We start from the raw sequence: 13,076 nt of genomic DNA, 5'->3' as shown, positions 1-13,076 counted from the left end.
CGTTATGAAGTATGCCTTCATGAAAGAGGAGAACATTTCCAGCACCTACTGTGATTTTAGTGAGCAATGTGTTTAATTGTAATTAACATAATTCATCAATTTCAATGTTTTAAAATTAAAATGTTGAAGCCAGATTCCCAACATAAAAGTAGCCAATAGCAGTGATTTCCAGTCCCTAGCTTATACAGGGAAATGCATGTGCTGCCAACCTTACACGCACTTTGCGGACGCACTGTATATTGCCTCCTAGGTTACTTGATTTTGGTATGGCGTTAGGGCCTTAACACACTGGAATACCGAAGGGGCTCTGCTAGCAGAGACGCCAGACACAAGGCATGGGGCTCAATGGAGCCTCCCGTAGCGGCATCTACCGGAGAATGGCAGCTCTATCATAAGAACTTCGTTTCTTATGTCTGCCAACAGGTCTGTCAATAAAAAGCACGGCAGCTTATGGCCGTCCCACATCAGTTCATAAGGAGAGCTGCATTGGACTACCTGTCACTCACCCATAAGTAGTTTTCTTCAAAGTGTGCACTATGGACAGTTTTGACAAGGAATCTACGTCTACAGTAGTAGATGAAATCAGAAATCTGGAACACTTCATTTCAAGACTATTGAAACTGTGAACTGAAAAAAGTGTGTTGGAAAACATGAGCGTCGTAAATGCAGGTCATTCCGAATAACACACAGTTTTACTTTATAATCACCTTAAAACTACATGCACTAACACACTTTCCGGACAGTGCGTGGTTGGAGAACGTGTAAATTATCGATCCTCAGTGTCCTCACAGCCTGTTTCTGATCATCCACTCCAATCACAATAATTTTAAAATACAAACACATTAGTATCCAGTGCATGAGAGTTTCCTTCAAAAGCTACTTGCAGACTCAAACACGACAGCTACATGTTTTGCTGCAACAAGTGATGCAAAAGGATCTGAGACCTCAGATGTAATTGAATTAGTTTAAGAGATGAAAATGTAAATAGATGAGGCTGATTTTTTGTTCCACGTATATATTTGCGATATTCAATTTAGTTTCATAATTAATTACCTTTCAATTAAAAATTGAAAAATCTCATTTATGTACACAGTACGGTTCCATGTTACAAACTCTCAGAGATGATAGATAACGCTAAATATGTCAATTTTACGTAGGAGAGCCTGGTCCGGAAACGGCTGATTCGAAAGTTTTAAGCAAAAACCTTTCAAATACCTCTGACAGTGGAAAACTTGTACCAGTACTGCTCTTGATGAGATCGCATCCGAGGCTACTTTCAGAAGTGACAGTATGGATCAAAGCAACAAAAAATGTCTAGTAAACGTGGGCACTAAACCGCATACTTTAAGAGATGTGAACACTTGTTAATCTTCAGTACTGTTAAGTATTTCTCTTCTATAGCAAGCTCTTTGCTTTCAATAAAATGGCTCTGAGACCTATGGGACCTAACTTCTGAGGTCATCAGTCCCGTAGAACACAGAACTAATTAAACGTAACTAATCTAAGGACATCACACACATCCATGCCCGAGGCAGGATTCGAACCTGCGACCGTAGCGGTCACGCAGTTCCAAACTGTAGCGCCTAGAACCATTTGGCCACTCCGGCCGGTTTGGTTTCTGCAATTTTGGAGGCGGCAGTATGGGCCAAAACAAGAAAAAAGGCTAGTAAAAGTGGGGTCTAAAATGCGTACCATAACAGCTCAGGGCGCCTGTTCAATAGATGGGATGTGTTTCTTAATAGCGTCCGTTTCGGTATTGAGAACGGACTGCTAAAGCTTTTCAGAAGTACATGAGAGGCCATTTCTCAGATGTAGTTTTGATTGTAACAGAATAAAGAAGGATGGTCGCACCTTTTTTTTAAAGGTTTTGTGATGGACTTGACAGTACTACCGAATCTCTCTTTTAACAAATTATTTTTCAGTACCATTATGAAATGCCTTCTAGTACTCCATAGTGAAAGAGTCTGAAAAAACATCGTATTCAGAACTGCGGTGTGAAGTGAATTAGAAATTTATACTTGCCCATTATTTTTATCAGTTTTTCTTTATTTATTTTTATGTAATAAGAGGTGAGGTCACAGTAACAATTTACGTCTTGGCGTACTTATTTGGTGGATTTTACGTACTAATGTCCACTACGTTATAGAATAAATATTATGAGAAAAAATTACAAAACATTAAATGAATATTCGAAAAATCGAAGTACCTGCAGTAAAGACACACACACACACACACACACACAAACACACACAAACACACACACACACACACACACACACACACACACCTTAGTATGTCTGCCTTTGAAAACATCTCTTAGCACGTACATGTCTTAATGCAAAATGTAAGCAAGCACTATTATCCAAAGTTACATGACAATACCGAAGTGTTGCGAATATGTGCAGAAACTGTATAACAGTATTGATATTTCTAATTTATGAAGAAATTTTTAGAAGCAACTGCTGAATACTTCAGTGCCAAACAATTCGTAAAACCTCTAGAATTTTGCGACAGATACGTTTCATAACTCATGAGCGTATTTAGCTAACACAGCTTTGTAGTTATAAATAACGTAAGCCCCAATCAAACTGTCAATTGTCAAGATAATGCATTACACCTTTTGGTCTTTTATTTCTTGTCTCATTCATGAATGGTACAATTTTTCCAAATAGTAACACTTACCACGAAGCGCTACATATTTATGAGGTAAGGTGCGGATATTCTTGTGAACCAAACCTTTTCAAGTAAGCACCTAAATTACTCCTTGTTACCACCAGTCACAATACCACCAGAACACCGTTTAGTGTAACAAAATTAACAGTACACTTTGAATTGTCTAACACTCCTCGTTTGATGTCTCTGTTCTTAGGTTGTGCCATGGGGTTTTCGCAAAATTATAAACTGGGTGTCTACAAGGTACCCGAACTACCCAATCATCGTTACAGAGAATGGTTACGCTGACTACGGAGACCTGGATGATCAAGAGCGTATCAGCTACTATGGCGTAAGTGAATTGTATTTACAGCAAACGCTCAGTTGTTTGTCTGTACTGTTATCAATGTACAATGGAACTATTGTGGAAGGCAATCTCAATTCCATTATATTTTCTATTATTGTGCACGGAATCTTTTTTTTAACTGTGATTTATGATTCTGTCTACGTGTAATCTATAATTATGAAGACATGGCAGTCCTTCCAACCCTGCCATTACAGCAGACGAAATTGAAAGGAGCGATTACGGAAAAGAGTTTTGAAGTTTGGAATCAAAAGTTTTTAAATTTTGTGTGCCTGCAGTGCACGTTTTCGGCGAATTTTTTGCAGTTTTATTCCTTACTATACGTGCATTTCTTGGGTCACAATCTCTAAATTAGCGTAAGTCTCATTTTGGTGGAACAGAGATAGAATTGAAGGAGAACTTACTTGGAAGCAATTAGCTTACAGAACTCCTGCTTGACTGATTTCTGAGTATTCCTCATAAATGTGGGATCAGTATTATGTGAAGATTCAGAGAATTGCTGTGAGTTTGGATAGTGCCAGAAATCCTCATCCAACGCAAGTACCATGCGCTATAAGATATTTGCTGTGTTTCACTGATAGTCTTGTTAAAAATTCTTACATCGTCCTCATGCATTATACTACTGTCTTTAACATCTCTCTTAGGAAATTACTACATACAGGTAGTCGCAGAAATCCCAAAAAATGGCAATGCTCCATGGAATTAGGCGAAAGTGAAGCACAGTGGAAATATGATGAACACAAAGTGCTCTTCACTACTAATCATGAAAAGACGAAAGGAGCGCCTGGGAAAAGGCGTTGCACACAGTGGCAAATAAGGCTACATCTTTTCAGCGGGCCTTCCAATACAGGAACTGAACAGTGACTGCCTGGCGGCAACTAATGTGATCCAATGAGTAGTGACTTTACTTAGATGATGCAAGGTGCAAGTGCCCTGACGACCGAAAGAGACATTTAACGTATAGTGTGTTGAAGGTATACTTCTCGACAAATGTTGCTCTTTGATGTTTTGGATCGTTCAAATAGCACTAAGCACTATGGGACTTAACATCTGAGGTCCTCAGTCCCCTAGACTTAGAACTACTTAAACCTAACTAACCTAAGGACATCACACACTTCTATGTCCGAGGCAGGATTCGAACCTGCGACCGTAGCAGCAGTGCGGTTCCGGACTGGAGCACCTAGAACCGCTTAGCCAATGCGGCCGGCGATGTTTTGGAACGGGTTTTTGTACTATTTCTTGAGTCCACTCATTCAGGTCACAGTAAACATGTTCTACGATGTTTATTTCTTCTCAGCAACCAATTTTTTCCCTATTTCTTATACGTCTATTACGAGTGCGCTGCAGACACTTTTGTCTTCCAAGATGAGAAAGCAGTGTTCATAGGGCTTTAAATATACTTTCTTTGTTTGGCAGTTACTCCGGCATCCTTATGCACCTCAACTGGTCCACCATCTTAATGCCACAGAAAATGTCAGGAGCTACTTGAAATAGCTGATTAACTGACAGTCAACTTTTCCGCAATATGGCAGGTCTACAGGCGCTGATCATCTATGAGTAGCTGCTATTGTATGTCCTGCCTGACAAAAGTTGTGGACCATCTTCGTCGCTGAAATGAGGTCGTTATCAAGGCTAGATGACGTGTACACGGTGTTATCATGATGTTTTCTGGGAGATAACTCAATTTGTGTCCATAGTGCTCACATGACATTTAATTCATATGTGCTATATAAGTTATGCACTCGTAATGAAGTTGTAAATTATTGGTCATGAACATCGAACTGAATAATCTAACAACTATAAGTCTATATTTCCAGAATGGTATTGTTGCTCTGGCCCCACTGTATCGTGAACGATCCGCAACTACACTATAAGAATGCTTTCCCCATGGACTCTTGCAACTGGTTCTCACTGCTGGCTGACAGGTACCGGTGTCTGTCTTCGGAAGGCAAGAGTGAAATAGTGTCATTTTTCTGTGCTGGCTCCCGAGGTGTTGTGTCGAGAAGCTGATAGATGACTCATGACCTGAACACCAGCAGGCTGTATAATCGCCAACTAATAGTAGAAGCTGAAACATCCTGGCACATTGTAACTGTGTACCAGACACAGTCTGTAACTCGGCTTTTTTTCGTTTCGTAGGCAACTGCTCAGAGCTATCCAGGAACGTCTCGCTAAGTGCCTGCTGAAAATGTGTTCTGCCAGGACATCTCTCCTAGAGTTTTAAACTGCCTGGAAGTAGGATTTTGAGAGAATGTGTGTATCATTTTTATCTTGCGTGTTAGAATGGATTCAGAAGTTCTTTCTACTGCCTTTGTTAAATGGAACAAATTACTTTTAAGGTCAACGTTATTAGTTTGACCTCATTTAATGCACTTTACAGAATATCATACTCTATTTCAGCAATACCTGGCAGAAATGCTGAAAGCTATTAACGAAGATGGGGCCAATGTAATCGGATATACAGCGTGGAGCCTTCTGGACAACTTGGAATGGAATTCTGGTTTCAGGTAAGTCGACGTTATATCGTATGGTATGATTTAGAGACATATGTAGTCCTCTAACTTAAGTTGATTTTCTATCGAGTTATGAAACATCAGTGCCTTACGATACTACCAAAAATCAGGCTACGATGTCCTTTAAGACACCTCTTTAGTTCTTCCTTCTAGAGACACGTTAAACGTATGTAAGGTATTAAACTACCGATTTCTATCGACATCGTCAGGAACCAGAGACTGAATATTGTTAATATACTGAAGGCAGACATAAATCGCCTACAAGCCTTTTGTTTCTCCCTTTCCCATCTAACGTGTTCTGTTGCTGAGGGCTGGTTGTTTGGGGTTTTCTGCTACTGAATTTATAATTCACAAGTTTGATTCCAGCATCCCTAAGGATTGGGTAACAAATGGTTTGATACAGTGGTCCGAAGTTACTAACAGAATAAGCCTCCAGTATTCTCTCAGTAGCTTCTGCAGATAATAGTTATAAGACGAGAGACTGATCTATTACCAGTGAGGCAAGAGAGTGTTTCTAAATATTAGTCTATACACTGCATATAAAGATTTTTAATATAGCAACATGATTATTTTTTCCTTCACATCGTACTCTGCGAGCCTCAAGAGTGGTGCTGTTCGTAATTTTATTGTGCCATTAACGTGCCTTTCCGTTGCATTCAAGAAAGCAAAGACCAAATAATGACTGTTTCTATATCTCTGTGTGAAATATGATTTGCCTCATGTCATGAGCACGATCTCTATATGGCTTATACGCAGAGAGCTGAATAATATCCATAGTTTCTACCTGACAGACTGTTCACGAAAGTTATTACACAGGTTCTTCTTAGATATCAGCGACTTTATATTACTGCCTGTCTTTCTTGTCATTCCAACAAGCCTGTAACCATTGGCGCCGACATATTTTGGATGAGCACAGTACTCCCTCATAGACTAGTGTAACTGGTCCCATATATTCTCTATTCATACGCATGACATCACACGCTAAACTATTCTAATTGGTCCCATACTTTGTATTTGCACATTCCTTATGTACCCTGTTAGACTAGTCTAAGTGGTCCCAAAGACAAAATGATGGTACATATGTCTGCATTGTTGTGAGTGTGAAGTTGGGTAACTGATTACTCATGCGGTACTATTGGAGGATGTCTTTTCGTCACGCTTATACATGTATGATGGCAAACCGTGTGTATGACTACACATATTGCCCTCCTAATTAAACAGACCCTTGTTGTAGTGAAGTGTAAGAGGGACAAAAAGGAATATTTTGGAAAAAGGGTTACAATCGAGAAGTGTTTATTCAATTCATTGATTGGTTTCACCTGCTGTCAGCAAATGCCCAGTTCCAAAATCACGAAAGAAAACAATACAGTTGCAAATAAGCGGCTGACTTGCGAAGGCGTCACATTAATAGCTCTCCTAGTCAAACAGATAGGAACGAAATACTGATTAAGGAAGAATTCTCTGGTACAGACATGAAATCAGCTTATAATCTAGTAAGACTTAATTTTGGGATGAAATTTTAGAGGTTACGGGGAAATGGGTGCTCATAATCATCTCTGAGATAACATGCGGTGAAAAATAAATGTAAGAATAAAAGGTTTACGGAATGAACCGAGAAGGTTTCTTCGCTTAGAAAAGAAATCATGTATAAGAGTAATGAAATGAGTGTGGAACGTCCGTGCCTGAGAGGTAGTGTGTGCGGCTGAGAGCGGAAAGTTAGAGAAATATTAAAAATAATCTTGATGAAGTGAAACTCGTCTTAAACTGTCCAGCATGTGGGAAAAGTTACCAAAGGAATGAACTGTGTAGTATACGATATAGATGGTCCGTACAAGAGTGTAACAGGATAGAGGGAGAAATAGCATGCGGCAAATGTAGCAAGTAATACGATTATACATTTTTTGTGAATTTTCTCATATAACTCAGAAAAGATTGGTGATTTTTTACCTTTAAACTGGCATATTTTCCACTGAAGACCCCAGCCATCCTAAAGAAATCAATATAATTTAACTTTCAGTTCGATAAAGCGCGATATTATTTTGAAGTCACCTGTAACGTTTTCTGTAATAAAATTCAGGTGAGGAGTAGTAAGTCATTCGCTGTAGACTCTTTGTTCCATGTGCCATTGTATGTGAAAGGACTAGACTTGATAATTTTTGTTCAATCCAGCCTACATTTATCGCCGCATCGTCCACAGCTGAGTGTATGTGAAGCAAGTGCTGTGTAGGTTAATATTTCCTCTGCACTCCCTTTTTAAACAATCTCGATTTGTACGAATTCTTGCTATAATAAACTGTTGTATACGAAGGACTTCATGAAATGTCTTCCTCTTCACCTTACTTCGAAATAAACATTGCAAACGGTGAAAATATGTATTCAAATTTGTTTTGTTCATGGGCAGTTCCAGAAAACTAACTCACATTACAATGGGATAGGATGAAGTGTCACGTCAGAGTGAAGTTGGTAACGCAGTGCACGATTAAAACTTGTGTTATCGCATTACAAATATATTCCGATGCAGAATCAAATTAAACATCGGCTTTAAAGGTTAGTTACATCGCATCATAGAGATAATACGAAGTTTCATTGATAATTTCCGCTAAACTACTGTGACCCGATATCACTGTGGGACACTTACCTTCTATCCTTGAAGAGAGACGGATTACACACTGACTACCGATAAGCCCGTTTTGAAAATTTGCAGACATGCCTCGTAAACGAGGGAAATTCCGTAACTTTTCTTATGACTCACTGTATGAGATAATTTTAAGCATTGTGTTGATAATCTTTACCTTGCAGCAAGAAAACGCCGAAAGGAAATCACGCCACAGGTACAGATTGCCTTCTGTGCTCCAACTTCTGTGATTTCTGCAGAGAGAAAGTTCGAAAATTCCAGCTTGCCGGTTTTCGTACACCACATAATATTCTCTGCTGCATTGCACCTCAGAACTACCACTTGTGGTACTTTGGGCATGTGAAGGCAGACAGTTGCAAGCGATGACATTATCAGTCACGATTTAGCCATGGTTATCTTCAATGAATAAGTGAATGCGTTGAATTAACGTATTTTCACACCAGACGAATATCAGGACATCGTTTTGGTATGTCATCAAATCTCACATTATGACATTTGTATGTGTTCCCTAAAGCACTGAACTGGAGAGCTCGGAACATCAGTTCATGCCCTTCCATCAACGTGCTTATTAGGCTACATTTCAGCACAAAAAACGTTCCACCCTATGGTCCACAAATGTCCATTATATGGGTTGGAAAATAGGGACGCTGGAGGTACATGGTCTTTCGTGATGACAGCAACATAGACACATGGGCTGAGAGCTGGTGAGGGCCGTATCTTGATATACATATCTGTATATAAAATACACCGAAATAATAGTCCCAGTTTTGTTATAACTAGTGACTTGTGTAAGTGGTCGGACCTGCAAGACTTAAGATGTTACGAACAATAATTTTATATTCTCCGAGATTCCCGTAAATCACTTTTCACTCTAGTTCAAAAGAAGCAGAGATGTACATAATTACAAAACCAGAAGGAAAAATGACATTCATTACCCCACATTGAGGTTATCGTTAGCACAAAAAGGGCACACAGTGCTGAAGCTAAATTTTTTTATATTTTACCCAGCGACATAAAATGTCTGACAGACCACAAAGTAAAATTTGTAAACAAACTGAATACATTTCTCCTTGTCATCTTCTATTATTCTGTTGAAGAATTTCTGTTATTGTAATGTGTAAGATATACGTTTTGAAACATTTTATCTTGTTTCTGTTGGACTGTTGATCTTTTTTCTATAATGAAGCAGGCCTACCGCGCTTCCTATAGTGGCGCTCGCTCCTCGCCAGCTTCAGCAGACTCCCATTTAGTAAGCTGTCTGATGATGACATCAACAGTGGTCGAAACAAGTCAGCAGTAAATAAATAAACATCTTTATGGGTTTGGACTGTTCCATTATGTAAAGAAAAGTTATCCGTATATTTTAAAAAAGAAAATAAGTAACTAAACGATTTCTTAGCTTCATGGAATATGTTTCTAACCTAAAAAGCAGGCTGCTTCATGAATTAAAAAAGTGAAACGCATATGTCAAAAGGAAACTGCCTTTCATTTACTTTCAAAGAGACAGTATACTTCCGTGAATCCAACGCAGAATAAAAACGAAAGAAAACCTTATAAAAGAAGCGAAAATTGTTGAAATCCAATGAGTCAAAATTTTCAATTTTCCTTTTGTTCACTGTTCAGTAGATTTCAGAATATAACCTATCATTTGGTGTTGAAATTAAGCACTACATGCTCCTACAAATAGTAGAAAATGTGGTACGCTGTACGATGATTTTTGTTGAAACCAAACAAGTTACTGACTTTTCTCGTTTCAACAGTCACTGCTAATGTTCATTGAGCGGCAGTTGGTTCTATTACTATGGCTGCAAAAAGGAAGAACAAAGGTGCAAATTGTGATAGAAATAAGGCAAAGACAGCTCGTACCAAAGAACTGCCTTATCGAAACAAAGGAGATTATGTTCCAGGGAAAGCAGTTAGAGAATCTTGCAAGGAAATATCAATCTTTCCCATGACCGTATTAGCAACCCTTATAAGAACTGATAGTAAGTAATAAATGGAATGTGATAGTAATATTAGTTAATGGAGAGGAAAAACTAGATTTCGACAACTGGTGGCCAAATTTTTTTTTAGAAAAAGTATTGCTTCGTGTAAGACAGTGACATAACAACATAATAAAGAAATCTTCTCTGCTCTGAGTAGCTTCAGATAAATATAATAATACAAAACTTTGAGACAGGAGAGGTGGCTGACCTTCCGTGTATCGATGGATGAGTGAGATTCATTTAAGAAGAAGACATGAGACCATCATTTCAGGGTTAATGGACAGAATTTCAATGGCCTACCTAACATACCAAGTACCTATTTCCAAAATGAAGATGTAAGATGTGAAGAAAGTCATTGAATATGTACCTGCTGCAAAGAGATCATTCTGTGAAGACGTGCTTTCTTGGTCAGTGATTGACTAAAATTATAGCTAAATTACAGTTAATCATTATTGCTGTTAATATAATTCAGTTTGTTCTTTGTTGTCAGACCATGCTAATATATTACGAAGTGTTCATACAATTAAATCCTAAAAGAGCAAAAAATATGTTTGTAAACTGTTAAAACCAAACAAATCAAAGAACTTTGAAATCATTAAATATCGAAATGATGTACCCTATGTTAATTATTTCTCTCTCAATAAAAGCAGAATAAAGTCACTTTCAGTTCTGAAAAATTCCAGTAATATAGCAATAATACACATGGCAGTATTTACATTCTTGTTTCTTCTGAAAAAAGTAAAAAATGACATTTGGTTTCAATAACTAACGATTAAAATGTTCAGCATGTAGCCACAGTTACAAATTAACCCTTTCCGACCCTCTTGCTACAATTGTGTACACTAACTTTAAATGTGACTTAGCTACATCAGAAGTACATTTCCCTTCTTGCCATTGGAAACCTGAAAACACATTTTTTGAATATTCACCCTTTCAATCATTCGCAAGTGCTGCCAACTGTTGGACATCACTGTGGAAATATCATCCAGTAAATGTGGCAGTGCTCAGCCACTCGTGACCACTGGAATACACTGATGTAGTTGGTTCGCTATATTTCACTGTACAGTTTAATGTTGTTATTGTTATTGTCATGTTGATTATTGAACGATAATTTTGTTATTTTTTTCAATAAAGAATATTTAGTAATTAATTAATTTAGTCCATACAATGAATCCAAGTTACAAACTATGTTTTGAAAACATATTTTTTGTATAAATCTTGCATCTAAAATAGTTAAGAAATCACCTAAGACCATTCCAGCATAAAGAGTAATTTGTTTCCCTAAAGAAATAATTCTAGTCTGAAAGGGTTAATTTGCGATGTGAATGTAAAAGGACTCATTCCACATTATTACGATTGATTGTGTAAGTAATCCATGGAACACGTAACTAACTAACGAAAATTTTGGAATGGCTCCTTTACCACAAAACTGTTTGATTCCTTCCGCGGTTCTCCTAGTTACCATCTAGTGGTCTTTCTTTGATGTTCCAGGATCGTCGAAGCCTGTTGTCTTCCCTGCTTTCCTTCATACACAGTACAAAACGTTTCCTGCGTACACCTAACCCTTCAGGCCCAATTTCTCGTGACTACAGTGCCGAAATTTTTCTTCCTGGACAGGAATAGTATTTCGTCTCTGACTGCACTTTTGGACAAACATGTTGTCGTATTGAGAAATATAGGCTGAAGTAATCCGAAAATTGATATTGTGTGTGTGTGTGTGTGTGTGTGTGTGTGTGTGTGTGTGATTGATATGTGGTTTTGTGCTACGCTGTTGGTCTATTCCATAAGTAATAACTGTTGACATTTGATGTTGGTGCATCTGTTCTTGTTTTCAGTGTGAAATTCGGTATCTACCACGTGGATTTCAACAGTACTGAGAGGACAAGGACGCCAAAGGCCTCGGCAAGCTTTCTTGCTGGCATCTACAGGAATATGAGTGTACCAGAAGAATACTTCCAGTAATTGTCTCGATGTAAATTCAGCATGAAAAATTTCCAAATAAATGTTCTATATATTAAGTGCTTCGACAATTAAATAATGACACTCACAGTTGACGGTGTGGTTCCTATTATAAAAAGGACTACCATGCAACACTAAACTACCTCGTCATTGCGTTCCTGTGTAGCTCGTTTTCTCGATAAAACAATGATACCACCAAAATCTGAAGACGAAATGTTATCCTTACAACTGACGTTTGAATTTGCATCCCAACCAACAAAATTTTACTGGTTTATTTGTTGTTCCCTGGCATTTTTCTGTCTGTGATCTATGTTGGGACATACTTCTGTCTTCAGTAATAGGTCAGCATTCTAGATGTGCTTTCCAGTGGCTGAGACAGTAGTCACCACACTGGCAGGTTCCGAAGAATGAACATCAGCTGTCATGTGAAAACGAATATGTTACCGTTTCTCCCTCAACTTTTTGTCTGTTACTTGGATATTTTGTGCGAATCAGTGATGATTAACAGAGCTCTCACCCAACCAGGATAGACATTACTTTATAACAGACGTTGCGTGGAAGTAAACTTCTTCTCTACAGTGTAATAGAGTGGAACACCTACAATCTTCCTTTCGACGTTATTTATTATATGGCTACCGGTTTCGTAGATTCAGTACTCCATCTTCAGTCTTTAACAGCCCCTGGTAAGGACGGGGTATGGGGGGGGGGGGGGGGGGGGTCGGAATTGAGTCCATATACACGATTCCATCAGTGGCCAACATCTATGAACTGGTTTTCATAGAATGTAACAAAGATGTTGTGTGTCTAAGCATCAATGGCTGGAGACACCACATTGTTGTTACAGTCTACGGAAACCATGTCATAGATGTGGTCCATTAATGGAATCATGTGTCAGTTAAGGCTTCAAGATGATGTATCGAATCACCGAAACTGGTAGTCATGTAATAAATAACACCGAAAGGATGGTT

At 38.4% G+C, this 13,076-nt stretch overlaps 1 protein-coding gene across 1 annotated transcript in view; it reads left to right on the top strand.

Annotated features, from left to right (window-relative positions):
- LOC126281475 (myrosinase 1-like) overlaps positions 1–12,186 on the top strand; it is a 68,564-nt gene extending 56,378 nt beyond the window's left edge. Inside the window, exons 9-11 of the mRNA XM_049980471.1 lie at positions 2,870–3,004; positions 5,417–5,523; positions 11,985–12,186. Of these exons, the coding sequence (XP_049836428.1) occupies positions 2,870–3,004; positions 5,417–5,523; positions 11,985–12,111 (369 nt within the window). The 3' untranslated portion in view covers positions 12,112–12,186. The remainder of the gene's footprint in view (positions 1–2,869; positions 3,005–5,416; positions 5,524–11,984) is intronic.
- The last annotated feature ends 890 nt before the right edge of the window (positions 12,187–13,076 follow it).

Source organism: Schistocerca gregaria, chromosome 7 (genome assembly GCF_023897955.1).
Source record: "Schistocerca gregaria isolate iqSchGreg1 chromosome 7, iqSchGreg1.2, whole genome shotgun sequence".
Lineage (NCBI taxonomy): Eukaryota > Metazoa > Arthropoda > Insecta > Orthoptera > Acrididae > Schistocerca > Schistocerca gregaria.
The sequence above is the reverse complement of the archived record's forward strand: the minus strand, read 5'-3'. Positions and strand labels throughout refer to the sequence as shown.